The sequence below is a fragment of the Phasianus colchicus genome, chromosome 12 (assembly GCF_987193195.1).
Source record: "Phasianus colchicus chromosome 12, bPhaCol1.hap1.1, whole genome shotgun sequence".
NCBI classification, from domain to species: Eukaryota; Metazoa; Chordata; class Aves; order Galliformes; family Phasianidae; genus Phasianus; species Phasianus colchicus.
This window is the reverse complement of record NC_143447.1, coordinates 20,167,093-20,194,826: the sequence shown is the minus strand read 5'-3', so window position 1 is coordinate 20,194,826 and position 27,734 is coordinate 20,167,093. Positions and strand designations below refer to the sequence as shown.

At 43.5% G+C, this 27,734-nt stretch overlaps 1 protein-coding gene across 3 annotated transcripts; it reads right to left on the bottom strand.

Moving 5' to 3' along the window:
• Positions 1-299: 299 nt before the first annotated feature.
• SPG11 (SPG11 vesicle trafficking associated, spatacsin) lies at positions 300-27,428 on the bottom strand. 3 transcript variants are annotated; one of them, XM_090149205.1, is made up of 40 exons: positions 27,133-27,428; positions 26,875-27,056; positions 26,148-26,375; positions 25,625-25,823; positions 24,609-24,746; positions 23,386-23,852; positions 23,009-23,154; positions 22,150-22,282; positions 21,682-21,837; positions 20,868-21,046; positions 20,525-20,701; positions 20,207-20,278; positions 19,672-19,799; positions 18,847-19,067; positions 18,204-18,411; positions 17,455-17,658; positions 16,475-16,581; positions 15,611-15,756; positions 14,923-15,084; positions 14,438-14,504; positions 13,794-13,959; positions 12,563-12,768; positions 11,918-12,026; positions 11,234-11,393; positions 10,341-10,586; positions 9,910-10,110; positions 9,483-9,590; positions 8,245-8,407; positions 7,643-7,857; positions 6,781-7,522; positions 5,916-6,058; positions 5,034-5,232; positions 4,200-4,337; positions 3,810-3,943; positions 3,249-3,356; positions 2,796-2,964; positions 2,019-2,107; positions 1,382-1,537; positions 1,019-1,170; positions 300-664 (listed from the first exon to the last, which is right to left on the bottom strand). In XM_090149205.1, the coding sequence occupies exons 1-40, from the start codon at positions 27,381-27,383 to the stop codon at positions 484-486; spliced, it is 7,356 nt and encodes a 2,451-aa protein (XP_090005331.1). In that variant the 5' UTR covers positions 27,384-27,428; the 3' UTR covers positions 300-483. The 3 variants fall into 3 exon arrangements, with proteins under 3 accessions (XP_090005331.1, XP_031443779.2, XP_090005332.1); XM_031587919.2 differs by having other exon boundaries at positions 18,847-19,025; XM_090149206.1 differs by lacking the exon at positions 27,133-27,428 and having other exon boundaries at positions 26,148-26,350; positions 26,875-27,009.
• Positions 27,429-27,734: the final 306 nt, after the last annotated feature.

Below are 27,734 nucleotides of genomic sequence, written 5' to 3'. Positions count from 1 at the left end.
TAAGCAGTAGGTAGGTGCTGTTCAGAGTTGTAAAAAGACTTAAACTTCATCACTAAGCTGGAAAACAGAAACAAGCTAATCAGGTTGGAATCAAAGATGACAAGCAACGGGTGATCTATAGTGTGTAGGAGCCAATTCTGCTTATTTTATTGGCAGTGTACAGGATGTATTACCTCATTTTCCTGTTGGTTTAGGTGCAGATCCTGTGGTGATCCCTTCTCCCCCCAGTTCCTAATGCTCTGTGGGTCCCCGAGGAGCACTGCCAGTTGTACCAGTCCATATTTGCCATCAGTCAGGTATTTGTAAAGGGTAGCATTTATTGTACAGAACACCTCCAGGTTAAGACAGCATCAACATTTCAAATATTTACAACCATCACCCTTTTTCTGGAGTGACTGTTACATAGCAGCACATCACTGTAAGCATTAGGAAATGTGGAGGAACCCGTACTAACCATGCAGGCTGTGGTGCTGGTGCGTGGTTCTAGTTGGATAACATATCATTAAGGCAGCATCCAGTCTGTGCGTCCTTCAGGAGCACGTTGACCACATCATAGAACTTGTTATCATAGGCCAGTCTGTAGTACGTGGCGATGTCCTCGCAGTAAGCCAGCAGCTTCTTCAGATTTCTCAGAGCATTGTCAGTGGGTGGGTGCTGCTTACACCTGAAAACAATTTCATGTGACATTCAGATAGGGTTTGCTGCCATTAAAGCTTTCTGTCTTGATAAAAGTATTTTTCAAAAAGGGGTTGTGCTCAACACACACATTTAATTCTCTTGGCTGCTTATTTTGCTGCAGTTCATTTAAAAAAGATGCAGTATGACCAGCATTAGTTAAGGCCCCCTGTTTACCCTGCTCAATAAAAACAATAATAGATCCACCACTGAGCATGCATTCCAGGTATTTTAGCACAGAAGAGTCTTTAACAATACTGGGACTTGCGTGCTATTGATGTGCAGCTTCTTGTTCTGCCCATGATAAAAACAAAGCTCCCGCTGTGACTGCAGAGCAACTCACTTCTTAGCAATCTCCTCAAACAGGGCAGGCTTCAGCAGTCTCTGTTGTTTAAATTCTTCTAAGTAACTGAAGTCTCCCTTAGCAATCACTTGTTGGTACAGAACTTCAGCCCAATCTGGAACAAACTCATACGCCTCGGCCACAACAGCCGCCTGCAGGGAGAAGAGATGCTGGAGGTACAGGGCAGGAACATCTGCCTAGCACAGATGTTGTCTTCAGTCAGCAGCACTGTGAGGGGAGCACACCTGCAGGCCTCGGTGGCCATGTGGCAGAGCTCACTTTATATACACTTTGTATACCTATAACCTGGTGGTTATAGCTATCAGTTTCCAAAAAAGCAGCAGATGAGAAAGCCCAGCTTACTTGATAGAATCGAGGCAAGGACACAATGCATTCCATCAGGTTCTGCCTGTTCCTGTTAATCAGCATGGTGCTCTGACCAGTGTTCAGAAAATGCAGCTGCAGAGTGATGAGCTTCGTGAGGCAGCGGCAGCGCAGGGCCTGGCGGACACAGGAGTCCTGGAAACAGAAACCTCAGTTTCCTCCTCTGAGGGAGGAAGACAAACACTGCTGCCAAAACACCCAATTCAGAGCCATCTACTGTTTGGCCTTGTACAGCAATGCACTGTCACACACTGATAATATCCCATTAGTTTTAAATGAAGTCTCGCTCTCTGCGAGGATTATTTTCATGATCTGATCACACTAGTTTTTAAATGCTCTTTGTATTGCTTTATTCTCACTTGCCCTGAGTGTAAAGCAGTTATGCTCACAGTCACTCCTCGAGAATCTCACTGCAATCCTACAAGTGTGAATGGTGAGCAGCATGCAGTGCTGTGACAGCAGTCTTACTGAGGCTGCTGTGTGCTGCACAGCTGACAAACCCAGGTTTGTGTGCTGATGTTTTATGGGGCTGGAACCCTGCTCAGCCCCAGAGCAGCACTTTGTTCCTGCAGTTCAGCTCATTTCTCATGTGCCATACAGTTCTATGTGGTGTTACCTTAGAGTAACTTTCTGCTGCATCAGTGAAGAGGGTCAGAGCTTTCATCAGCAGTTTCTTTAAGTTTGCAACATCCTGAAGAGACTCCTCTGAAATGGGGGAAAAAATGGAATAATGAATTATTTCCACAGGTGACAAAGTAAGATGAAAAATATTTCTTAGCACCAACCCTGTGTGCACTCATTTCAGAAAGCAGCAAAAAAATCCATCTATAAAAAAAAAAAAAGCTCTGGGAAATGGTGAAGCTGTTAGAGCTGTTGGGCTGTGAGCCAGAGCTGCTGCAGGAACTGCCAGCACATCACACAGCAGGAGCTCAGATGGCAGCAGGTTGTCTCTCTCAGCAGGTTTTGTCTCTCTCTCACACACACACGGTACTGCTTTACCTCCATGCTTTTGTAAAGCAAAACAAATGAACAAATCCCCACACTGCATCACACCAACGATAAAGTGAGGGAAAGCTGCATGCGTCCTGACCTCCAGCACTGAAACGTTACATTACAGCAACAGCCAAAACCTCAGCTCCTTGAAAAAGACCAACCAGAGCAGGCAGATGCACTGCGGGGTGCAAGTGGGGCCCTCCCTCCTGCCAGGGCAACAGCAGTGGAAGTTACAGAACAATGCAGGGAGCCACAGCTGCATTCCCCGGCACGTCTTCCTTCTTAACACAAACACAACACTGAGGGACCTCTGGTCGATCGTGTGCTGCACACTGCAGCAACATGATGTACTGCAGCAGTGCACACACTCCTATTTCTTGGCTTTGCAGCTGACACTCACCCCATGGCTGAGACTCAATGAGTTTCAGCTGTATGCGAGCAGCAGCCTCGTGATTCTCTCCAATTTCCCGGCACATGCTGAAGCAAAGGGCAATCATGTTGTGCTTCTCACTGTCCCCTGGGCGGCAGCGCTTGATGTAATCCAGCAGAGCAGTCTTCAGTGTCCCACTCTGGTCAGATAAAGGATTACCAAATTCAGATTTAAAGAGCTTATTTCTTACTTACATCTTTGTGCAACAGGCATCCTGATAGGATTCTCCAGAATGTGATTATTTCTCTCTTTGGGGTATCTCGTGAAACCCAGAATTCATTCATTACTTGGGAAAATTATTCTACACTTCCTACACTCCAGTAATTGGGATCCCAAGACAATTTCACCTTGCTGTGTAAATATCAGTTTCTGATGTAGACACAGTGCTCTGAAAACATTCCCCCTTCATTTCCCACCACCTACCGGGTCTAACTTCTTTCTCATGAGCACCTCAAAGTAATGCTTCTCGTGCAGCAGCTCAAATATGTAGGTCATCTCATTGTATCTGCCAATCCCAGTGAGAAGACGAACCTGTGGAAGCAGCAGTGTAAGTACACAGCTCACACTAACAGAAAGAAGGTCTGTCAGAGCAGCAGTGCTGTGCTGGGAGAAGGCTGTGCTGGCTATGGATGGATGGCACAGAGCAGTGCAGGGCATCACACAGGTGGGTGATCCCTCAGAGCCAAGAGGCTTTATTTTTAAAATCAGCCTGCTGCTCTGTTTTTATTGTGCTGTGGAAGAGCGCACTGCTACCAAACACAAACACTCAGTGAGCTGGATGCCCATCAATACTTTCCCCCTGCAGTACCACCATTACACTGAGCACAATGTGAGTCGTGCAGCACAAGCACTGCACCCACAGCTGAGGGACTCCTCCATCCCACCCCCGACCCTCCAGGACAGCTCGGAGCAGGTACTTGCTGACATGCTGAAGAGACCATCACACATCCTCTAGGCAACAAACGCGGCAGCAAACACACGCACCATAAGTCCATACTCATCATTAGGTGCCAAATGCTCATCTGTGAGAAGTCGTGCTGCCTGCAGGACCCTGGTGATTCCTTCCATGTGGCAAGTCAGACTAAAGCAATTATGGGCCAAAATCAGCAGTTCTGTAACTGAAGAACACAAGAACTCAGTTATTTCAGCTATCAGCACACACACAAAAAAACAAAACTGTGTTTTGTTTGCAGAGTAAATTCATGCAGTGCTTTAGCAATACATTTATTGTCCGTATATTCAGATTACCATCAGATCTGAGATAAATAGCAGATGCTTTTGTCAGCATTGCTTTTATTCTTTGTGATGTGATCTCAAGCCAAGTGCTGCCACGCTTGGTGATGCACTCCTTACCATTGCTTGCCATCTACTCACTGCATGACAGTTCCCCACGTGGCACAGAGGAAATTTTCTCCAGCAGCTTCATGCCCACCAGCGTGTGGTCCTGGCACAGCTTGGCGAGCTGCAGGAACGCCTGGCTCTCATCTGCAGGGTTGGAAACCTGCTTCTGTCCTGCACAGAGACAGCCAGTCATACCCAAAGTGCTACAGTGACAGAAGAAACAAAACCAACACAACCTCATCTGACTAAGCTAGGGCTTGGAACTACATTCTCAACACATTTCTGATCTTAGTGCTGAGATTTGGGAATCAGATACCACTACTTTGGAAATCCAATCCTTCTGAACATCTGTACTGCCACTGCAATGACACACATCTGTAATTTCACACATCCAGCAAGCTGCTGCTGCTGAAAAAAGGCATTTTCTAACCCATCCCTTGCAGTGGCTCTGGCTCATACTCTTCCATGAATCAGTTCAACTCATGAACTTGAAAGAAAACTCTTATTTCTGCTGGGTTGGTAAACTGACTCCTCTAAGAGTGGTGCATGAAATCATCCAATCTTATATAAGTGAGTGATACGAGGGGAACAGGAAGAGCACAAGTCTGCAAGGGAGAAGCAGAAAAAGTAAGAAAGAGAGGAAAGCACAGCCTGAATCCCAGATCTCCTTCTGATGGCTCATCCTTTCTCACAGAGCTTTAATGTTAATTGTCATAATGTAGTATTTTTATAATCTTACAGAGCTGCCTAAACGTTACTATGATAAGCACTCCAGTATCTTCAGAGCAAGGATAATTCTTCAGATGCAAAGATACCACATATTCAAACAAGAAAAAGTTAAAAACCAAGACTGAGTGCCATTAGTACCTTTTCCTTCTGAAGAGGCCAGCAGCTCCTGCACGACTTCTTTGGCCACCAGCTCTGCCACAGTTTCGGGCTGCAGGCCCTGCGTGGTGATGAATGCCTGAGCCCTCCTGCATCGCTCTGCCTGCTGGGATGACAGAATTGCCCGAAGCACTTTTTCAGGGTCAAGGGCTGACATCTCACTGTAGGAGCAGTTCAGTTCCTAAGAAACGTACATGCAGTTAAGAAGGTGCACAAGAAGAAATCCAAGCACAGCACATATATGGACTTGCAGTATCTCATCTTAATTGGCCAGTGCAAGAGGGAAGTGCTGCAGGAGGAGATAAAACTCAGTTTCAAAACATGTAAACATAACCTTATGTCACTTCACAATGCCTTTATCTGTGTATGTTCAGTGTTAATGTTCTCCAGACCAGGGTGGCATGCAAGAGCTCCATCTGAGGTTAATGCAGAGCTGTTGCTAACAGACAGATGCTTTCCTGAACTAAATAAAACCCAAACAGCCACCACAAAGGCCTAACTCAATGAACAACACATGCCTGAAGGATTATTAAAAATGCACATCAAAAGAGACTCGGGCTGAGATCTGGCTTACTGGAGTGAGGTAGGAGCCTGGGGAGTCGAGGAACATCTGGCCATGTTTCCACACAAGGGCTGGCAGTTCTGCTCTCTGCAACTTCTTTCTGGCACCTGAGCAGTGCTTTCATCACTCCTTATCCTCCTCTGCACAAACTTCCATAGTTGACTTAATTTTTTCCCTGCGTGTGGCAGGGGGTTGGAGATTCATGATCCTTGAGGTCCCTTCCAACCCTGGCAATTCTGTGATTCTGTGATACAGCCTGATACAAACCACTTGTGTCTCTAATAATGTTACCAGAGCCATACCTTAGAAAGTTCATACAGACAGAGAACCTGTCTGCAGTAGTTCCTCCCATGGACACATTCATCTGTGAGAGCCTTCAGACTGAGGACAATCTGATCATCCAGAGACGGATCTGCAATGTGCGTCCAGTCCTCTAAGCTTGATGCTGGAAACAACAGCATTATGAATTCCTGCCTCACAAAGACAGGTAACAGCAAGCCTCACACCTGCAGCAAGACTTCACAAGTCTGCTGCAAGTTCAGCAGACTTTTTCAGTCTTTGAAAACTGAACTCTTGATACCAGTGATTTATTATTATTGTTACAATATACACAATGTGGCAGAACACAAATGATTAAAAATATCCACAACAGCTTAGATGAGAATTCCTAAGCAGATGAGAGCAAGGAAATGGGTTCAGCAGTGTTTCTGATGGCTTACTCTTCATTTATCCCATTGTATTCTTATTAAGCCTCATATATCCTGGTACTGGAAAGCTTTCTAGTTTGTACTTCATGAATACACAGTGTTTTATACAGAACTACTACTAAGAAGCAATAAAACCATTACGATGCACAAAGAATTCAGATAAATACATTCACTAAAGTAGTTCCATGCATTGGCTCCACAAATGCACTCAAGATTTACTAAAGCCTGTATTCCACAAGCAGGAACACAGATCATGCTCAGCGATGCTTCACCTGAACTGAACTGTGAACTAGAAAAAACAAATGGTTGAGACTCTGAAACACATCGAGCCTGGGTGCACTGCAGGACTTTGGAACCAAATAAATAACCTGCAGAAACTGCGGGGGAAACAATAACTAAGAAGAGTCCTTTAGAAGGACAGCTCCACTACTTGTCAGGTGGCTGAAGTCGTGTTACTTACTGCTCGGGACTCTGCTCTGCTGCGATGCACTGCTTTCCTGTGTCTTCTCTGCTGCTACAAGAGCCTGAATATCTGTGTGCAGTTTGTCCAGGTCAGCCTGTCCTGAGGCCAGGGCTCTGCAGTGCAGTACCAGAGAAACATCTCTGCTGTAGAAGTGGAAATAGCGACACACACGGCTGGCCTCGTGCACGCTTCCTTCGTCGAGAAGGCATCCGAGCAGAAACCTGAGCGACTCCTCCTCATCACCAGCCAAGGTCTGCTGGCCCTCCCTGAATTCCAGACCCTCCACGTTCAAGTAGGTTGGTGTGTTCAGAGCAGGTAGCTTTGAAAAAGAAAACTCCTTGGCCAAGTTATCAAAAGTTAAATCCCCATTCACTGCAGCACAGGAGGAGCGCCTCGACCTGCCTGACCCCTCATCTGGGGACAATGTTTGTTGTGTGATACGACAAACCCAGATCTGCTTCTCTATTTCTTCTAATTTGTCCAGTGCCATCGAGACATCCTTGGCTAGCCAATGGCCAGCCAGGGTAAGCAGCAAATGTCTCTCTGTAATGTTGTTTATCTTCTCATGAACTGAAGATTCAAACACCATATTGGCCTGATTCAAAAAGAAATCCGATGCAGCTTTGCTGGAGATGGAATTTTTCATGAAGGTGTCGTTACATTTTTTCCAGAATTTAATTCTTATCTGATCTTGATCCCACTCTCCCACGTCTCTTAAAAGATGTAGATCTCTTAGAATCTGCAAAATTCACACAGATTTTACAAAGCTTCCAAAACAAACACACACAAAGCTATATTCTCAGTGCTGCCAATAACAGGAGCACCAGGAGGTGACCATCACTGCTGCCCTATGCCGTACCTCTCGGGTAACCACGCTGTCTGCAGGCAGTTCAGCCAGCTCTGCCACCTTCCGAGCCAGAGAGAACATTCCTTTCTCTTGGAGCTCCTCCAGAATCGATCTGCACTCATTCTGAAATGTTTCTGGGCTGAATCTGGTCAGCATGGAGGGATTAATGGACACGGAGGAGCCCTTCAGGATCTCACTGAGAGCACAGAGTTTCTTCACATAAGGGCCTGTTTCAAAGGGGCATAAACAGTGACAGCAGTTGGTTATGAACTCAGCTTATGCCAAATGCCAGCATGCAGACTGCCAGAGGAGCACAGATTTTACATTCTAAAGTTTACATGGGACTAAAAATGTATCTAAACCCAGAACTGAAATATTCTGTAGATGACGCGTGCTCCTCACCAACACAAACCTGTGCTCACCCATATTCCCAACCACACTTGCACACAATTTTCATCACTGTGATTCACCATAAGAACCAGTTCTGGTTACATCAGTTCTCTCACTGAATGAATACCACAAATACACTTCAAGTAACCGCATTCAGTCACTCCAGTAACACTGTGCTGCAGGTCAAAGCTGTAACATCACCTGACAGAAACAGCTCTACTTACCATCAAGCAGAAGATTATCTGTTGCAGCAAGCAGCTGTAAGAGCTTTCCCAATTCGTATTCTGTCCTACACTGCTGCATCATCAATTCCAGAAGAAACAAGGCCTGTGATTCCAACCACTGCACAGAGATTTGTGAAGCTGCTGGTCCATCGGCAGCCTTAAGCTGTGCATACAAAAAGGTCTGTAAGTTTGGGGCTTATTTTTGGTGAGTTTATTCTGCACACTGCTGAGAATCACACTCTTATCAGAGATGCTCCACATCTAACTCCTTCAGGAAACAACCATGTGCCCCCCATTTGGGGATGCTCCATCACCCACGTATGTTTGACTTCCATTTGAAGGCAGTCAGTTTTACTGCAGGGCTTGTGATAGTTGAAGAGATAGAATTGCAAGAAGGATGAACAGATAGCTAAAATAAATGGTTAGATCAACAGCTCAGCACACTTCTGTACACTTCATAAGCATATTCACTATGTGAGCGGTGCGCAGGAAAAGGAAACTGATCAGCATTAGCTTGAATTGCAGGAAGGAAAACAACAAAGCATTATGGCATGCAGTGCTGATTACAAAGACATTCATGGGAGTAGAAAATCACAGTGGAAAGGAAAGCATTGAAGTTATTTGTATGCAAATCTTTGTGTGACAAACAAGGAACACAGAATGAAACCACTTTGATCCTTTTAAAACTGACTGCTAAGTCAGTGTTCTAAATGGACTTCAGAACAGCAATTCAGTTCACTGAGCAATTGTCAAAGAGGCATTTGTACAACTGCTAACAACTGCCAGAACCAAAGCAATGGCACTGATGCTTTCAGAAACCCTGGGGCATATTTAAGAACAGCTCTCTCTCTCTCCAACAGGCAGTCCCTGTAAGTCACTGGTCTATCAGCACAGCAGAGAATACCACAGATAATTCAGTGTACCAACAGTGGTCCTATCTGAGTCAAAATCAGCCCTCAAACGATGAAATGCTCACACGTGAAAGCTACAGTGGCATTTTAGCCTGCTGTACCAACTCAGAACAAGACTAAGAAAAATACACTGCAGGTTTGAAACAAATTATCAAATACTTTCTTCCATCGCTTATCAAAAGAATCTGCTGCAAACAATTCATTCAAAAAAATCAGCTCCTAGATCACTCCAAACACCTATTACTTCAATATAAGACATTAGATAGCTATCACATTCTAATAGGGGGGAAATCACTGCAAAGACATTTACAGAAAATGAATCCTTACATTTGTGAGGAGTTTCTGAAACTCGTCCAGTTTGGTTTTAGCTTCGTTGTATTTTTTACAGTTCATGCACAGATCATACATCTCCAGAATATGCAGTAAAGGGGAATCCTTTAAGACACAAAAACAGATTATAACTTTTTCCTAAAAGTACTTCAGTAAAGGAAGAATTGTGTTCCTCAGCACCAGAACAATAACGTTCTCATTTATTAACGCTGCGTGCAAGCTTGATATGTGATCTTCAAGTCTGTAACGGGTGGAAGAACTTCCACTCAAAGATCTTCTTACTTGGCTGTGTTGTTCAATACATCACATCCAGGCTATCCAGACCACAAAGAACAAGACAGAGGGGAATCTACAGGCATTCTTCCCTCCGAGAAGATGTGAGAAGCCCTGAAGCACTTGTGCTCACTCAATGACATGACCTTACCTTTAAAAAGAGCTGGAATCCCCTTATAAGTGTTTCACATTTTTGCTTTCTTAAAAACACTTTCCAGATCAGTGACAGGTCACGAAGATCCCACTTGTGATTTTCTATTGAGCTCTGAATATGTTTTGTTGCTTCAGATCTGGTAACATTATCCACACTGGTAATTATCCAGACACAGAGACAATGAATAATGTCAGCCTCCTGTCAAATAAAAATGATGGGTTTGTAATGACCAGACAAAAAATGCCACTTCAAGACATACAAGTTGGCCAAATGTGTCACACGAATCACAACAACTTCCACAAAAATTGAGAAAGAAATTGATGGAGTGCAACCTACATATTTACTGAGTACAGCAACTGCACAATAAAAGCATCTCAACTGCTTATTATTTATTCCTCTAAAACATAAATAACTCGAGCAGTACTCACAGGGAAACATGCTGCTAAAACACTCAGAATGGGAGCGTGTTCTCTCAGTCCTTCAGCCAAGAGGTGACACACAGCACTGGGGCTCTCCTGACACCGGAAAAGGATTTGGAAGAGACCACCTGCATGTCTGCTCCCAGTGCTGCCCTCAGGATCCCCTGCAGCGCCGTGCAGAAATGGGGACTTCTCCAGAGCCAACATCAGGTGATGCTGTATAACGGGAGCGAAGCCTTCAAGGACAGACGTGACCTAGGAGAACAATGACAGCAGCATGCAGAGCGAGGCCCACGGAGGACAAGAGGGAAGGCTGACTGAGGCTCTAAATATGCACAAAAGTTGAACACCTTTCACATTTGATTTTTCAGAATGCTCCTGGAGAGCTGAGAAGAAAACGTGTTTGCAGATGTGAATTACTCCACTGAAATGTTGAAGCTTCCCCTTCTATGTGAAGCTACAGTGACTCCCAGAGAACCCATTTTCCTCATCTTTCTCATATACTGCCACCAGTGAATGACATACAACTCCAGTGACTGTCAGTTGTGGAGTTATACATTTTTCTTCTTGAGAAAGCAATAGAAGGATTCAAGTTAAAAACAAAGAGGGCTGCTAAGTGTCTCATAAGCTGGAATTTTCCAGTGAGCTTCTTCCCATTATCTTTTCTAAATTGCATTTAATTTTTACCTATTGGCAATATTTTATTAATTTTAAATTACACTTAAAATCAAAAGGAGTTGGAGGGTAACTTCTATCGAACATAAGGGAACCATCTCTTCAATAAAAAAAGAACAGTACCCAAATTCTTCTCTTTTCCTTTTTTCTTTTTTTTTTGGAGAACATCACAGTGAGCATTCATGAAGATTTCTGTCTTCATTTAAAACCATACACAGACAGCTCACCTCATCTGGCTTATAGCTGTACAGCTGGGCTTGGATGATGAACTGCAGCCAGTCGTTGGATTCAGCACACTCCTTTAGGTATGAGGTGCTCAGTTTCGTGGTATGGAGTTTGCAGAACTGCATCACCAAGGACCACTGCTGTCTGGAGTCACTGGATGTCCTGCACAGAATTTAAAATAAAAATTATAAAAAGGAAAAACACATAAGAACAAACTTTTAAGCTTCTGCTGGAATGAACTGGTGTTCCTATCAGATGTTACCAGCGTGTAACTATGGCCTAAGATCCACTGCCTGCAAATGGCAACACCTGCACATCCCACTGACCTCACCACAGCTATGTCAGCTCTGTGGGAGCTCCCACCCCACCACAGTCTGTCCACATTCCCTTCCATGAAGCCTCTGTCTTGACAACAAAAGCTTTGAGAATCCCACAGCCTTCCCTCCCAGGTGTGCTCTGTGGAGCAGCAAGTCAAATGTGCTGACAGAACTCTGTAATTCTTGCCAGGACGCCTCTATTGCCTCTGCTACTTGAAGCTGGAACTGTATGCTGAACTCAAATACTTTATCCAGTGTACTACAATAAAACACACCCAGATCACTTTAACAATGTTTGAAATTACAAATGATAAAATTCAACGCTCAATTTCAATTTGCCATCATAATCCTTTAAGTCACTTTCCTTACCTCTTTATTCCTTGATGCTCAATTGAATCCCAAAAGGCTGCTTCTAAGGATTTAAGAACTTCTTCTGTTGTTGCTTTTTCACCATCAGCCAACCTCATTAACTGTTCAACTGTTCCAAAAGAATACATTACCATTGCTGAGATTAGAGCAATAGTATCAGGATTAACAGGAAACACAAGATCTACTACTGCAAACACTTCAATAACAGCCAGCAGTTAGGACAGAAGACAGCTGCAGATGTGTAGTCAGTAATCCAACTTTCCAGTCAGTCCTAGAATGAATCTGATTTCTTTACAGCTTTGAACACCTGATTCCACTGTGGTTGCAGACAACTTTCCAAATACAAAAGAGAAAACCTTTGTTTAGTCCTCTAGTTGTGTTACGTTAAGTGTTTAATAGAGCCTTAGGCAGCTGTTTGATAGCATCTGTCAGATGCTCTTGCATTCTGCCTGCATGTCACCTCACAGCCCTCCTGCCTCGTTTGGAATTGGTAGGAAGCAGGAGCATGTGAACAGCAACAGTTTTAACTCTTCAAATTCTCACTGCATTCCTGAGATGGTAAGCACCATCCTCCTGCTGATCACTGCTTCTCTTTCCAATGAATACAAAGCATGCTAGGCTAAAGAGAGCAAAAAACATGCATACCTAAAGATTCCCTTATTTGATTGTGCTGAGATTCCTCATTTCTGGTTCTGTAACCGAATATCATGTTTGCAACCTTAACATCAACTCTCAGTTTGAGGCTGCTGAGCCCAAGCAGTTCCAGAAAGCACACGCAGGCAGCTGCTACTGAAGCTGTACTGAAGAAAGAAAGGCCTAGAAGATAGGCTTCATTTCCTGCTTGCTGAATCCTGAAACAAAAGGAGCACCATTCAATAAACATGATTTTTAATTCATTTTCACGTACCTACCACGGTTTGCTAAATGCATGGACTTCATCAGCATGAGAAATGTCTATAGCAAGTTTTGCGTTTAGAAAAAAAAATCGAGGTCTGAGAATAAAGACACATGTATGATAGATGGTCAAAAAATGAGCAGTTTACAATAAACTTTTTTTTTTTTAAATAAGTAAAGCCAGTACAGTTTATATTAAATTTAATTAAGAATGACTGTCAGCAGTCTCTACAAAATGTAGAGTTTGCAAGCCAAGCACTGCAGCCTAAAGAACCTGACAGAGATTTGCAAAGATAACCAGAGGCTCCAGCAGCAGCTGGCTCACTGGATGCCTGAACATTTCCATCAGAGCAATGAAACAATCAGGTATGCTTGAGTCTTACACTTTCTACAGCATTCAGTACCTCAGCCCACACAGAGGTTTGATTTCCTTTCAGCCCAAACCTCAGCTGTTCACACAAGAGATACTGATCTGTAAAGGAACGATGGCAAGGAACATACAGTGACTAATATACAAACAAGACATTTTAGAAACAAGTGGCAATTCCTCCTGATGCCTCTCCTACTGTAATTCTGAATCTATTTAGTTGCATGCTTGATATATTTATGGAGTATGTGAAATCTGTGTTCTTTTGAATATGTAACTCTGAATCTTCAGAAAGAAATGTTAACTCCTCCCAGTATATTATTTTTCTTGTTTAACCGCAGAAACATCACCCTGAAGAAATCTCCATATGAGGGGGCTTTTTTCCCTCCCCCTCCCCACAAAGTGACCACAGGCTTATTCAGATGACTCTAAACAAAGCTCACCATCCCACAATCACTTTACCCAGCGTTACACTGGATAGATTCCCAGCACACCTGCAGCTTTAGAGATACAATGCACAGCAGCAGGCTGCTGCTGGAGAAGACTGACGTTATTCCTTGTGCTCAGTGGTAACTTCTGCAGAACTATCACACCACCATTTCTCAGATAACTTACAACTGTTTGGGGCTTTTGCTCTTGACCAACTGCTGGACCAAAAATGTACCGAAGGCAAACGATGGACGCCCATGGCGCAGGTAGTACAAGAAGTCCAGTCGTTCCATTATAGCGTATTTGTTCACCAGTTCAGGGGATGAAAAATGAGGAAGGTCACTTGATGCATCTAGAAAGAATATTGTTGCTTTTATCAGCTGACCAACGGTTGATTTAAACACAGAAAATGGCTTTCAACAACTAAACCCACAACGACAATCCCACACCTCAAACGTCTGCTCTAATTCAAATGTCAGCATACCCAAATCCCACTGAAATTCCAATTCTTATCATAACATCAGAACTCCAGCAGTAACATTTTCTAACAGCTGTGACTGATCACTTTTTCAGAGGCTCTAACTTGTTTTTAAAACAAAATACTGCTTTTCTATTTCAGGAAAAAAGTACGTCTATACAAGAGCTTAGCAGAGAAAAGGTAACCCAGCCAGACACTATTTTACTTCAAAACAAGAATTTAGTGAAATACGTCATTTTGCTGTAAAAGGATGGTCTTTACATTGAGTTTTTCTGCCCAATCATTCCACAAGAAGGTGATTCTACAACGATGGTCAAAAAAGAAAACCATAAAAACCATGGAACTAACTTACCCGATACAGCAAGGGTATTTGTCGACTGCCAGCCAAATAACTTACTGGGATCAAAGGGCACTAATGACTAAAAGATGAGACACAAGATATATTAAGGCAGTTTAACATTTTCTTATCTGTTCAGACTGGAAAATATTTCAGGGACCCACAGAAGCAGATATTCAAGAACTGCCTGTGCTGCCATCAAGCAATGACAAATCCTGTAGTTCTCTCTCAAAGGGACATGTTTGTATCCTCATCTACTGAGTGGATAAATAAGTGCATCACAATGCTTGATTTTAGTTTAAGGAAATAAGGAAACACACATTCAAGTATTTTGCTGCAGTGTGATCTCAGCAAAGCTACCATTTTCCTAATAAAAAAATCTTCTGTGGCATTTCTTCCAGCTTGCAGTTTAGTTCATACCATAGATGTGAAATAAAAGCTATTTGCCCAGAATTACAGCAAGCCAAATAGCTCGAGCAAGAACAATAATCATTGCATACCTGAACAAGGTGATAAAGGGAGATGTCAGGTGGCAAAATTCCATGAGAGGTGCAAGGGGGAAAAAGAGCAGCTCTGAGTTTGGGGTAAGGACTCAATGCCATTTTTAAGAGCTGAGGGTCAACTTTCTTTAGTGGTTTCTCCGTATCTTCATTCTGAAGAACCTGCATTGAAAGGAAGCAGAATTATTTAATTAGAAAGAAGAAACTGTATTAAGATTATAATAAAACAACCTCTGAATGCACCAAACAATCTAAGTCATGGGAACTGGACATCTGGTAACAACACAGAAAGCAGCACTTTTTTCCTGCAACAATTTTGCAGGTTGCGTTAGAAACAGAGTGCTGCAGGTTCTCTGCTATGTAGCACAGCTCTCTGTATTAATAAGATGTTACACCATTTGAACCATCCTTCTCTTTAAAAAGTTCCACTCACTGATGATGCATCTTTAACCTCTGCAGCACAGCGCAATTGCTTGACACAACACAGCCAGTAAGCTTTAGTTTCTGATGTGTTCTGATCCTGAATCTGGTCAACAAAGTGAGACATGCAACACCAAACACAGGCTTTTATATGGCAAGAACCACGATGGTGTTGGTGTGCTTGTTTTTATCAGTTCTTTCCTTTGAGTTTTCAGCACCTCGTGAGCATTCCTCCCAAAATGCATCAACAACCTGTTGCACACAGTACCTGATCAATGCCTCCAGGTGCATACATGGTTGTAGCAAGAGCTAACAGCGTACGTCCCTCCAGCAGCATGCTGCTCACACTGGCTTGATTACTAGGAATCAAGATCTGAGCATTTGCTAGACTCGCCTGAAAAATCATCTTTGGATCTAGAAAGAAAGAGAGAAATGTAATTTAATGTAAACACAATTATTAAGTTGTGCATTATAGCTATTCTACAAGCTTGAGAAAAGGTAACAGTGACTTTTTCACAGCTTACTTGTGAGTATAAGATCTAATTTTCACTAAACCATCCCTGATTTTATACTTCAGTTTTACCTGCACACATTTATTTGGATGGAGTCACACACCTTTGCATTATGTTACTTCAATTCCTTATCTTATTTTTCTGAAAAAAAATGCAAGCTTTTATTGTTTTTTAATGTGTGCCTCTGTAGGAAATGAAAGGTTAGAAAAGTACAGTAAGGACACAAACTGTACTGACTTTCAATGACAATAAAAATCTTGGTCCAGGAAAACACATAACCCAAAGGGCAGAGAAATTAGAATGCCTCAAATGAAGCTTTAATTTTAATGGCATATGTCTTTTCTTACCTATTCTCCTTCTGCTCAAACTCCTAGGAACGTAAGCAAATTAGATGCAATGATGATCACATACAGACCAATTCTGACAGATCTCCTGATCCCTATGTGCATTTTAAGTAGGAATTATAATCCACATTTTAGAGACGTGGACCTGATGCACATGTAAATGATCTGCTGTGGCCAATAAAGCCTGCAGCAGAGCAGAGAATTAAACCCAGCTGTCCCAAACCTGCCTATCAGCCTCACCCTCAGAGCAGCTGCTGAGCAAGGCCAGGCTCCTACCTCGTGGGTTACTGGCAACCCCCCGGCACTGCACGAGGAATTCAAACCAGGGATGTGCTTCATGCAGTTCCTTGTCATCCAAAATAGGGCAGTTGGAAGAAGTTAAGCTGGAAGAAACAACAGTAGCAGCACAGTGAACGTGTGGTATTTGTAAGCATGCTCTGCCCCAACAGAAAACTGCATAAGAATTAAGAAGAGCTGATTTGGTGTTGGAGTGATCATCTGTTACCACAACAGCCACATCACACCACCCCTGCTGACAAGATGCACACTTGGAGCTGACAGGGCTTCCCTGGCAGCTCCCTTCCTTAAGATTCCATGTAATTGCTTCTGCAAACCAGAACAGCAGCTTCCAGAATTCACAACCCCAAACACTTTCCAAAGAAGGGACCTGATTCACAAACACCATTCTCCATAGTCTGAGGGTTTGATGTGACTCACATGAATTACACAAACTGAAAAAAAAGTTTCTTAGCTTTCCTCTACTCCACTCCACCTCCTTAATAATTACACTGTTAGACTGGAGTTGCAGCTAAGAAATTCTAATCACAAAGTATTCATATATAGGAATATGTTTATAGTTCCAGTAGAGTATTTCTTTCTCTTTGGAATCCCAACTAGTACTAAATAAGACAGAAACCATTTCTTTATTTCTCAAAGTAAAAAGAAAAAGGTACCTGCGCTCAGGTGACAGAGTTACTAACAAGTTGTTTTGACTCATTTAAGATTGCACTGTTTCTGTTATTACACTAATTCTGATCATAATTGTTTCATTGGCTGACTGACAGATAAATAATCATGATATTACAACCTGAATAAAGCTTCAAAATGCAGCATGAAACCCAACGCACTGCCTCACAGTTTGATCTTCACATGATGCTGCAAATAGCAAGAACCTGGTAAAACTCTTACTGCCAACTATTACAGCTGTCTTTCATTACTTAATGCATGTAACTCAATGAATGAAAGCACATTCATACCTGTAGTAATCTAGGTATGTGTATAACATATATTGCAAATTGTGTTCTAGGCAGTGAAGGACAAAACGAGCATGGAAGTCCAAACCACTCGCAGCACTGTACTTTGGGACAGGGTGAGGACTTTGCAGAACTCCTCCGAGGGAAACCAATCTTTGGAGCAGAAGTTCAAAATCTTCCAATTCAGAAAGGACAAAAATCCCATTTCTTTAAAAATAAATGAAAAAAAAAAAAAGAGAGAGAGAGAGAAGAAAAAAGAAACGTGCACTGATTAGACAGCTGTGCCTTTAACAAGGTGTGGAGGGTGTTTCCAAAATTGCAAACCAGAACTTCCCTTCTAAGGAATTATTTCATTAACAAAGCAAAGATAACATCCAAAATACTGCTCAGAGTGCTTTAACAACATGTTCCTTACTGTAGCTCGTGGCAAAGAATAAGGAGTGGCATGGGATGTTTAGAATTTTCTCTCCTGCAGTAAAACAGACAACAGGAGTGCAACCATTCTGCAAGACCCAAAGCCTGGCAGAGCACTTCTGCTCTCTAATGTTTCTCACTGCTCTCAGAGCACTGACAGTGCCACACCAAGACTAAAAACAAATGTACCAATTGATGTGTGCTGTTTTAAACAATGGTACCAAACACGATATAAAAATGAACATGCAGCGAAGATCTGATTAACAGGTACTTCTCAAACTATCTGATTTTGGCTTCAGAAAGACAGAAAGCTACTGTAACACATTAAAGGCACACACCTGGCCAGCTTGTTCAATATATCATTTCTCATGTAGCCACTACACAATGTGTTTTGGTCAACAATGCTTGCAGTCAGGGGTGGCCATTTACTTTGTCCACATGAACTGTGGTTGGGCTCAAATTCTTCAATCCATGAAGTGATACTAAGCCAGTTGTGCTGGGCTGTCAGGTGCATCCAAAGAGCCTCAGGGTTACATGTGGCAAGTTCTGAGTTTAAAAAGCAAAAAACAAAGCAATGAAGCCAACAAAATCAAAGACTGTTGAGCAAAATGTGACATTTCTTTATGCGTATGTATTTTCAATGAATGGGCATTCCTTTTTGCAAACACAATGCTGAGATAACTATGTTACAGTATAATAAGCTTAGCAAAAAACCAAAGCTAAGTACAGCACTTACAGCAACTGGCAATTAATTAGTACAGCTAGTTCCAAACTCCAAACAGCTCCCTCTCATAACACAACAACATAGATCCTAACAGAAGTGAATACAATATTTTCATTGTAAAAATTAAGAGGCCTGCTTTGTTCACACTCAACTTTGGTTGTACCAATGCCACAACCACACAACTGCATTCACTACCTGAAAGGCAGTCAGATTTTTAATTCAAAACTTCTCTTAAATCTCAATTCCAGAACACTTGCCTTGGCCTTGTTTTCTGGGGAGAAGAATCAGGTCCTGAAGGAGCTCATCCCACCACTGAGCCCAGTTCAGCATCACCCTGACCTCCCTGCTGGGAACCCAGCGTCCATCGTGATCCAACAAAGACTCCAGAGTGGCCAAATGTTTGGAAGAGTCTTGTTCCTGTCTCCAGTTCTTTATGCTGCAATGAAGTTTTGCATTAGAGCATCTTCTAGTACACAATCTGACAAATAGGAGACAATGAAAGGATCAAAAATAGAGATTTTGCTGGTTGATTTTTGGAGACAGCAGGACTTACACAGCTAAAAGTCTGAGCAGAACAGGCAAAGAATTTACTAATTTTTCCAAATATTTGCATAGCAAATGAGCACTGGAACACTTCACAATTATTTAATTCTAAGATTGTTTTTTCCCAGGCTATTTTGTTTGTAATATTATGGATAACATATCAAAAATACAGCAAACATTCCATCTGAACATGTTTTGCTTGATTAATAACTCCAATAAATCCTTATTAAATACTGCTTCATTTCTGGTGTCAGCATGAACAGGAGACATCGCCTGCACTGCCAGCAGTGTCACAGCTTAGCTGGGAGGAACACGACAGCAGCTGTTAAACTGATGTAGAAATAATCAGCTCCCCCCTGATCCTCACCACTAACCCACAGTGACCAGTGTGAGATTAATTAAATCACAGATGACCGTATTTATTAGTGCATTAAATCACATGGAATGCAAGAGACAGTATCTGTATGTATTATACACACACACAAACACAATCCTATTAAGAATATTAATTAATAATTAAAACTGGTAACCCACATTACCTGGAAAGAGATTGCATCTCTTTATTTTCTTGGAAGGACTCCGAGTACAAGCTTTCAACCTGATGCACAAAGTCTATCATTTTCTTCTCTTTTTCAGAAAAATAATTTTCTTCTTGTAAAACTTTGACCTTTAATTCAAATTAAAGTATTACCTCCAATTATAATTTTTCTCTACTTACTATATATCTACGTTGTAACTGATCCTGCAAGACTAGGGAATAAACCAGCTGTAGGAAAAAGCCCTGATTGCACTGAGATAAATGGAGCTCATACTGTGCAAACAGATGAAAAGTGAACCAATACCAGAACAAATAAATTACATTTTAACCAATTTTTACTTTAGCTGAAAGTGCAAAAGATGACAGGCATGTCAAAGTCATGTTTCAGTAACCACACTGCAAGGCGCAGGGCCAAAACCAGTTCCCATCTGAAAGTGTGCTCAGTAGTACAATGCTCTGTCTCAGCATCAACACCTCTCAGTCCTTAGAGCTGAGAACATCAGCCAGGCCCCCACAGAATCCCTTCCTACACTTACCAGCAAATCTCGTACGTGTTTATCAACCGTGTAGAAACATATCTTATGCAACTGCTGCTTCACATCAAAACCCTAAAAAAACCAAAACATACTCATTGTATGCTAGCTGTACAAACACAGATGGACACTGAGCTCCCTCAGCATTCTGAAGGCACGCGAGAGGTCAAGGCAGCTCTTTTAAAGACATTTTAACTGTATGAAACGCGCGTGGTAGAACTGCTGCCTCCACACGACAGGTAAGCTCCTCCTCACACTTCCACTGCTCCTTTATTTCATTAGTCACAAAGAAGAGTTTAAAATGAACTGAACACCTCTCACCATGTTCTTCAGGAGAGCTGAGGCCTCTCTGGTATTGCCCTTCAGAAGGCGGCCATAAACCAGATCCAAACCCATCCGAATGAACTCCTGAAGGCTCTGAGCAGGATGCTGGTGCATTCGGAAGAAGGTCTGGGCCTCTGGCATTTTGTTACTTAAGATGGCCTCAGCAATGACTTCCTAAAAGGGAAAAATAACATCTGGAACAAACCAACCCCACTCATCTTCAGTGTTATTATCTTTGTGATTCCTAGGTTGGATTTTTTCCCCTAACACTTTGAGGACAATTTCCATATCCTTGAATATTTTTTATAAAAACAGGCAAAACTTTATTATTTGCTTTTACCTCAGGTGTCAGTTTTTCCCATATCTGGCTTTCCTCTATTGCAGGTAGGTCTTCATCAGAATCACTCTCTATATTTGTGATATTCACTTGTGATTGAGGATAGTTTTTCATAAACGTCCTCAGTTCAATGATGTAATCAGCTAAAATCTCTGCAGCCTTCTGCAGGTATCTATCAGGTTCTGCCAAGAACAGCCAGAACAGAATTGAACAGAGATCAACAATACAGGATTTTTAGTGGTTATGGATGCTGAACACATCTCCTAACTTCAATAAACAAAACACACTTGTTCTTACTCCCGTACCAGCCCTGGTGTTTATACCAGGATGTGTGACTGTGCTGCCCTGTGGTAAAACAAACTGAAGTTTTCCAGGCAGAAACATTACCTGGTAGGCTATTTCTTCAGCTGTAGTGCTTTCTTAAACAAGCCCATTCTACAGCCAGGGGAAGATTAGTGTCAGCATAACTCATGTGGCAGCAGTGAGAGAAGAATGAGCAGCCAAGGGCTAAATCCAACCTATTTAACTGCACTGCAATCCAAAATTACCTTGAAGCCTGGTTCTGTCACTCCTACACATGCTGATCCAGCTGGCAGCAGCCTGTCTGATGTGACAGCTACTGCATTCACACTAATTTCTCAAAATTCCCCTTAAATAACACTTTTCGTTCACTTAACACTAGTGCAAGCTTTTTTTTTTTTTTTTTTTTGTATTGTTAATTATAGCAAATGGAGGTTTTAATCCAAAACCCAGATTATTCTCACCTAAACAATGACAAACTACATTACACTGCATGAGTCAAAACCAGTAACCTCACCCTCTGTGTGGACAAAAATTTCTTCAAGCTGCTTGCTAAGGAAAGTCAACGTGAGGTTCAGCAGCTGCTCTGAAAAGTGTTTGCTCTGTGGCTCCATGTCATTCTCTCTGATTGCTGAGCAAAGCAAGTTTAAGGCTGGTCTCAGCTCTTGCAAATCTGCAAAAATTACACAGACAGTTACATCCGCATTCTGCTATACGGCTGATCACATAAAATGTAAATTAGAATAAAGGTATGCTGCTAAATTATTTTGAAGTCTGTCGAACATATATCTAAGGTGCTTTGCTTTCACACCAAAATGCTTGGAACACAACCCAAAAAAGCCACACACGATCCATCTCTCTCACTTATGAGAATTCGAGAAGCTGCAACATCACATCATTCAAACATACAAGGCAAAGGCAGTACGATGTGCTTTTACAGACACACAATCAGCAACTGAAAGGCAATTCAAAGTATTTCACTCACTTTTCAGAAAAGAGCAGGATGCACCATCAGCAGACTGCTGGGGTTCGGAGCAGAGTGCAGAAAGATTGAAAAGACTTTCTTTGCTTTTTAAAAATAAATCTACTGTGTCCAGCTGACGATTTTCCAAGCCAGCCTAGGCAGACAGACAGCACCACTGTTATGCACGTACTCTAAAAACATACAGTTCACTTATTAGCACTATTTTTCACTTCATATTCAGTGCCAAAGTCTGCATGCAGAAAAATAAAGAAGAAATTTAAACTACACATACAATAACCGTAGCCTGAAATAACAAGGTGGCATGGTGAGTGCCTGCCATGCCCTTTTAATTGGTTCTGCAGGAACCCTGACCCCCTGTGTTTAGACATAAAATGTTAATTAAGCGATTTATCAAAGTTTAATTGGGGATATAAAGAAGTACTATGAAAATCAGTACTTTAAATAAGCTTATAGCAAATGAATATTGCTGCCAACCTCCCCCCTTCCTGGCTCAGTTCCCTGCCTATTACACCCTTCAAACAGAACCAAAGAACCCCAGCACGTCTTCACCCTGCCTGAACACACACTGACAGAGCACTGTCACAGTGTGCACAGACTGCTGCAGTCCCAGACCTCTGGATCAATCGTTTTTTAAACAAGGATCTCTGACACTTCTAAAGGTAGAATTAGAGCACTGGAAAACTGGAGACATGAGGAGAGCTGGTGTGTGGTCCAGAGTTCAATTAGGAGAGGTTCTGAACACTCCTAAATCGTAGTCAGTTTTTTTTAAGTCTAGAAATAACACTAACATTGCTAACTTCATTGATTACTTTGAAGCAGTGCTTTTGTTATTTGTAGGACACGAATCAGGCCTGTTTACCTCTAGTGCATGTACTGGAATAGAACACCGCCCCCATCCGTTGAGGTGACATACAGAATCCACGACTCCAGCACTGCCATAGATCATCAGTCTGTTCAAAAATTCCTCTTGAGTTAAACCAAACAGAATTAAGGAGAGGCCATGCTCTGAATAAAAGAATCAAATCATAATTAAAAACATACAAACGAGTTGCTACGTAACAAGATTTGTATCTACTGCCTGTCTACCAAATATCAACATAAAGCTGTAGTTTCCACTTGCATGACAGCTCAGCAAGAACACATTCAAAGTCAGCCAGCAGGGAAGGAGAATGCTACAGACAAAACAATGCTCTTCTGGGAAGACTGCACCAGAACAATCACACACAAAAAAGTCACCTGTCAGCAGCAGACACAACGGCACATCCTCATTACAATCCACATAAACACTATTTTTGCTGAACTGGTAATGTGTTACATCTTGGGACTCAAAATCCCAGAGAGCAAGTGTCAGTGCTTTGTCATCAGTCAGGATCACAAACAGTGCTTTAGCTCCAGTCACAGATTTACACTCCAGTTTCACCACTTCTTGTGATAACTGTACAGGGAGGATTTGCTTCCACTGCTGCCCCGTATCACTGAGCTTTGTGCCAGCACTCTGCAATGGGTTGGAAAGGACGCACGGAAAAGTCTTTGGAGCAATGGCCAGTGCCTTCTCAGAGGTTTCATAGATTAAGGGATCGTGATCTTCAAGATGGGTAAAATACTGATACCAAGGTAAGTTCACATCACACAGCAAATGTGGGGAATGTGATCTTCTTTTCCTGATTGTGCTGCGCAGGGAGGATAAGTGTGCCTTCCACGACCTGGGATGAAGAAAGCAGTTATCAATAATATAACATATTATGGCAGGCACCATGCAGGCCAATCAACTTTTAACATTTCCTCAGTCAAACAATAAGCATTTTGGTGTTAGAACCACCATTTTGCATTTTAGCCCTAACAGGTCCTATTAATTTCTATTTAAATACTGCTTGCACCAAGCTGCACGACCGCAGCCCCACTAGTTGGCAACAGCCACGAAGCTGAGAATTTTTACTGGAAAATTGTCCTTTATATCCCAGAACAAACCCTCATTAATTAAAATAATAATAAAAAAAAACAGTAGAAGGAAATGAATTCATAGAATCATAATATAATCTTGTATACATCAAGACATCATTAACATAGTTCATTAGTGTTAATTATTCCACTACTGAGGGTCACAAGAGAGTTATATTTTTTATTTGAACACAAAATATTCTGAAGTCCTCACGCACTCACTTGCATTAAGCAGAAAACAAACAGAAAGGTACTCAGAACACAGACATCTGTCAGTGCTGGTTCAAGCCTAACGTGACACTACAAGCAGTAACTGCTGTTGGAAGCTGCTCAGTGATATACATGAAGTCATCCTGGTGCATTTCCTAACTGCAGCCTAACAGCCACGACAGACTGAAAGCACAGCGAGCTTTCACAAAGCAGATCTGCCACAACTACAGATGAAAAAAGCCAGCAGTTCACTGATCAGTGCTCCAAAGGAGGCAAAATGCAGACATTTTAGGATTATTTTCATTACCTACCTGTCTGTGCGGAAAGGTGAGGACAGCAGCTCCATACTGTAGTCAGAACTGGCAAGGTCATCCTCATCAACTCCCTCAGGTGGCTTCAGTGGAAGGCTTTCAGGATCTCTTTTACAAATCAAATGCCCAGGGAACTGTCTGAAAGGAAACACGTATTACATTTTACCTCTCAGATGGATGATCTAAATTCTTGTAATGTTAGTCATAGAATCACAGAATGGCCAGGGTTGGAAGGGACCTCAAGGATGATGAATCTCCAACCCCCTGCCACATGCAGGGCCACCAACCTCCTCATGTAATGCTAGACCAGGCTGCCCAGGGCCCCATCCAATCTGGCCTCGAACACCTCCAGGGACGGGGCATCCACAGCCTCTCTGGGCAGCTGTTCCAGCACCTCACCACTCTCTCTGTAAAGAATTTCCCCCTGATGTACAACCTAAATCTCCCTTCCCTCAACTTCAAACCATTTCCCTCGTCCTGCAGTTATCAACCCTTTCAAAGAGTTGATTCCTCCTGTCTGTAGGCTCCCTTTAGGTACTGAAAGGCTGCAATGAGGTCACCCTGCAGCCGCCTTTTCTCCAGGCTGAACAAGCCCAGCTCCCTCAGCCTGTCCTCATAGGGGAGGTGCTCCAGTCCCCTGATCATCTTCATGGCCCTCCTCTGGACCCTCTCCAAGACCCTGTCTTTTTTGTACTGGGAGCTCCAGACTTGGACGCAGTACTGCAGATGGGGCCTCACAAGAGCAGAGTAGAGGGGAACAATCACCTCCCTGTCCCTGCTGGCCACCCCTCTTTTGATGGAGCCCAGGATACCATTCGCCTTCCGAGCCAGCCACTGCTGGCTCATGTTAAGTTTTCCATCTATCAAGACCCCCAGGTCCTTCTCCACAGGGCTGCTCTCAAGGACCTCTCCTTCCAGTCTGTATGGATGCCTGGGATTCCTCCAGCCCAAGTGCAAAACTCTGCACTTTGCCGAAGTCGCACTTAAAACTTTTGGTAATTCTGCTGCAAACATACCTGAAGTACATGTTTAGATCCACAGAACAGGCATTGTTGGAAGAACTGATGATCACAGCAACACTGAGATCATATGACACTTTGACTGCAGTGAGCGGTGATGTGATGGTGGAACTCCTGTGCCCATCCTGCACGCCTCCCTGGCACAGTGACACGTCAATATGTGCTAGATTTGCACCATCAAAAGAATCAAATACATCTTTAAAAGGTGTCAAAGAAAATGCCAGGCTTCAGGTTGTCCAATGAACGGGAAATGAGACAGAAGAGGAAGATGGTGAATTTGTGTTACTTTGTGGCCCACGTTAACCTCTGCACAGCAAAGCATTTAGAACTGCTTGTTTCACATAGAGCTTTCTAAGCCCAGTTAGAATAGGAAGTGAACAGTGCTATAGGTGCTGTACAAACATAACGTGCCATCTCAAAAGAGTTAATTTATACTTAGAAGTCTTATTCTGACAAAAGAGAAAACCTTGTTTTGTTCAGACCATTTACACTGAGACCTCATGGCTACTGCAAAGGATACAGATCCAGCCAGAACTATCCAAGAAAAACAGAATCCCCCTGCAGAAGTTTATATCTGTTATTCTTTCCAAAACTGGTGGAGACAAATCAAGGGTAAAGCAGTCACACGTCTCCAACGATGTACTCTCTCCAGGAAAGGTAAGATGCATAACAATAAAGCTGTTGAGCAGAAGTATGCATCTGTTGTCTTTAAAAGACAGTATCCTCAAAGACAAAATTGAAGAAAGACCTGTAAATTTAAAGATATCTCATGATTACACCAATCTGGTACTTCTGTTTGTAAAGGTATGTCAAGAAAATCACAGCTCAGATGCACTGCCTGAGCTGCTCCATTAACTGAAGCAGTTAATGAGAATGTGTACAACACCAAGCTGTAGGCCTGCAGGTTAAACACTGATTAGTTTTTGCAGGATTAGGCAGAGCCCCACCCGTATGTTTTCTCCCCATCTGTTCTAATGCCAAATGGGAAATTCGCGACGGCAGCACTGCTATTATTTCTGATTCTGTGTCATGCAGACACGTCCCTGAACAGGGAAACCCCTCCAGCACTCTGGTACCTGAATACAGAAGCACCCCATCACTTTTCGGGTCCATCAGTATTGCTGCCGATCGCTTCAACCACAGCGAAGCCACCTGCCCTTCCCCAGCACCGCCAGAGCTGCTTCAGCACACGCAGCAGAATAACTCCTGCAGTGAGAGGCAGCGGATACACACTGAGATGCACTCACTGATGCTGTCAGCCTCGAGGAGCTTCTTCAGAGCGCCTTCCTCACAGCTGTGCAGGGGATCCGGGCTGCATCTCCCATCTTTGGTGAATTCGTAGACAAACAGGTCGTGACTTTCACTCACAGCCAGTATTTTCGTCTGGTTTGCTTGCGGATCGTGCTCCGCCGCACCCTCCCACGCGAAGCTGAGGATGTAACCATCACTATGTTTATCCGGCACGGCAGCATCGCCGCACCGCAGCCCGCAGCCCCGCCACTTACTCAGCCCACGCTCCCGGCAGCGCGCTGCTCCGCGCCCGGCCGCCTCCGCCCGGCCCCAGGGTCTGCAGGTAGATCCCGTCACGGAGCAGCAGGCTGCCCAGCGCGTCCTGCCCCGCGCTCAGCCGGGCCCGCGCAGCGCCCCGCACGGAGTCCCGCTCCTCATCCGGGCGGGCCGCCAGCAGCACGCGCAGCTCCCGCCTCGCTCCCGCCATCCCCCTCAGCGGCGGCGACCCGCGCCCCCCGGCCGCCATCTTGGACGGGCCGCCCTCGCTTCCGGTCTGCTGACGGCGCCGCACGGCGCCGAGCTGGGACCGCAACTCCCGGCATGCACCGCTGCGCGGCGCCGCGCCTCCGGCCGCAGCCGTCGTGGGGGGGGGGGCGGGGTGCGCCTCGCCAGGATGGGGAGAGACCGAGAGCGGCGGCTGCCTCTTGGGCCGCCGTTAGTCTGGGGCGGTCTGAAAGGGCTGGAACCGAGCCCCGAGCCCCGAGCCCCGTCGCCGCGCCGTTACTTGGAAAAAGGCCTTTCTCAGCCTGCGAGCGGCGCGGCTCAGCAGTTCGTACGGTTAACGTCAGCGCTCGCCGCCCTGCAGCTGCGCAACCGC

Excerpts from the sequence above, each read along its gene's own strand:
- SPG11 (XM_090149205.1), bottom strand. The coding sequence starts at position 27,383 with ATGGCGGCCGGGGGGCGCGGGTCGCCGCCGCTGAGGGGGATGGCGGGA. Across the intron at positions 14,505-14,922 it reads CCCTTTATCACCTTGTTCAG|TCATTAGTGCCCTTTGATCC; the intron begins GTATGCAATGAT and ends CTCATCTTTTAG. Across the intron at positions 10,111-10,340 it reads TTTTAGCAGCATGTTTCCCT|GAGGCTGACATTATTCATTG; the intron begins GTGAGTACTGCT and ends TTTATTTGACAG.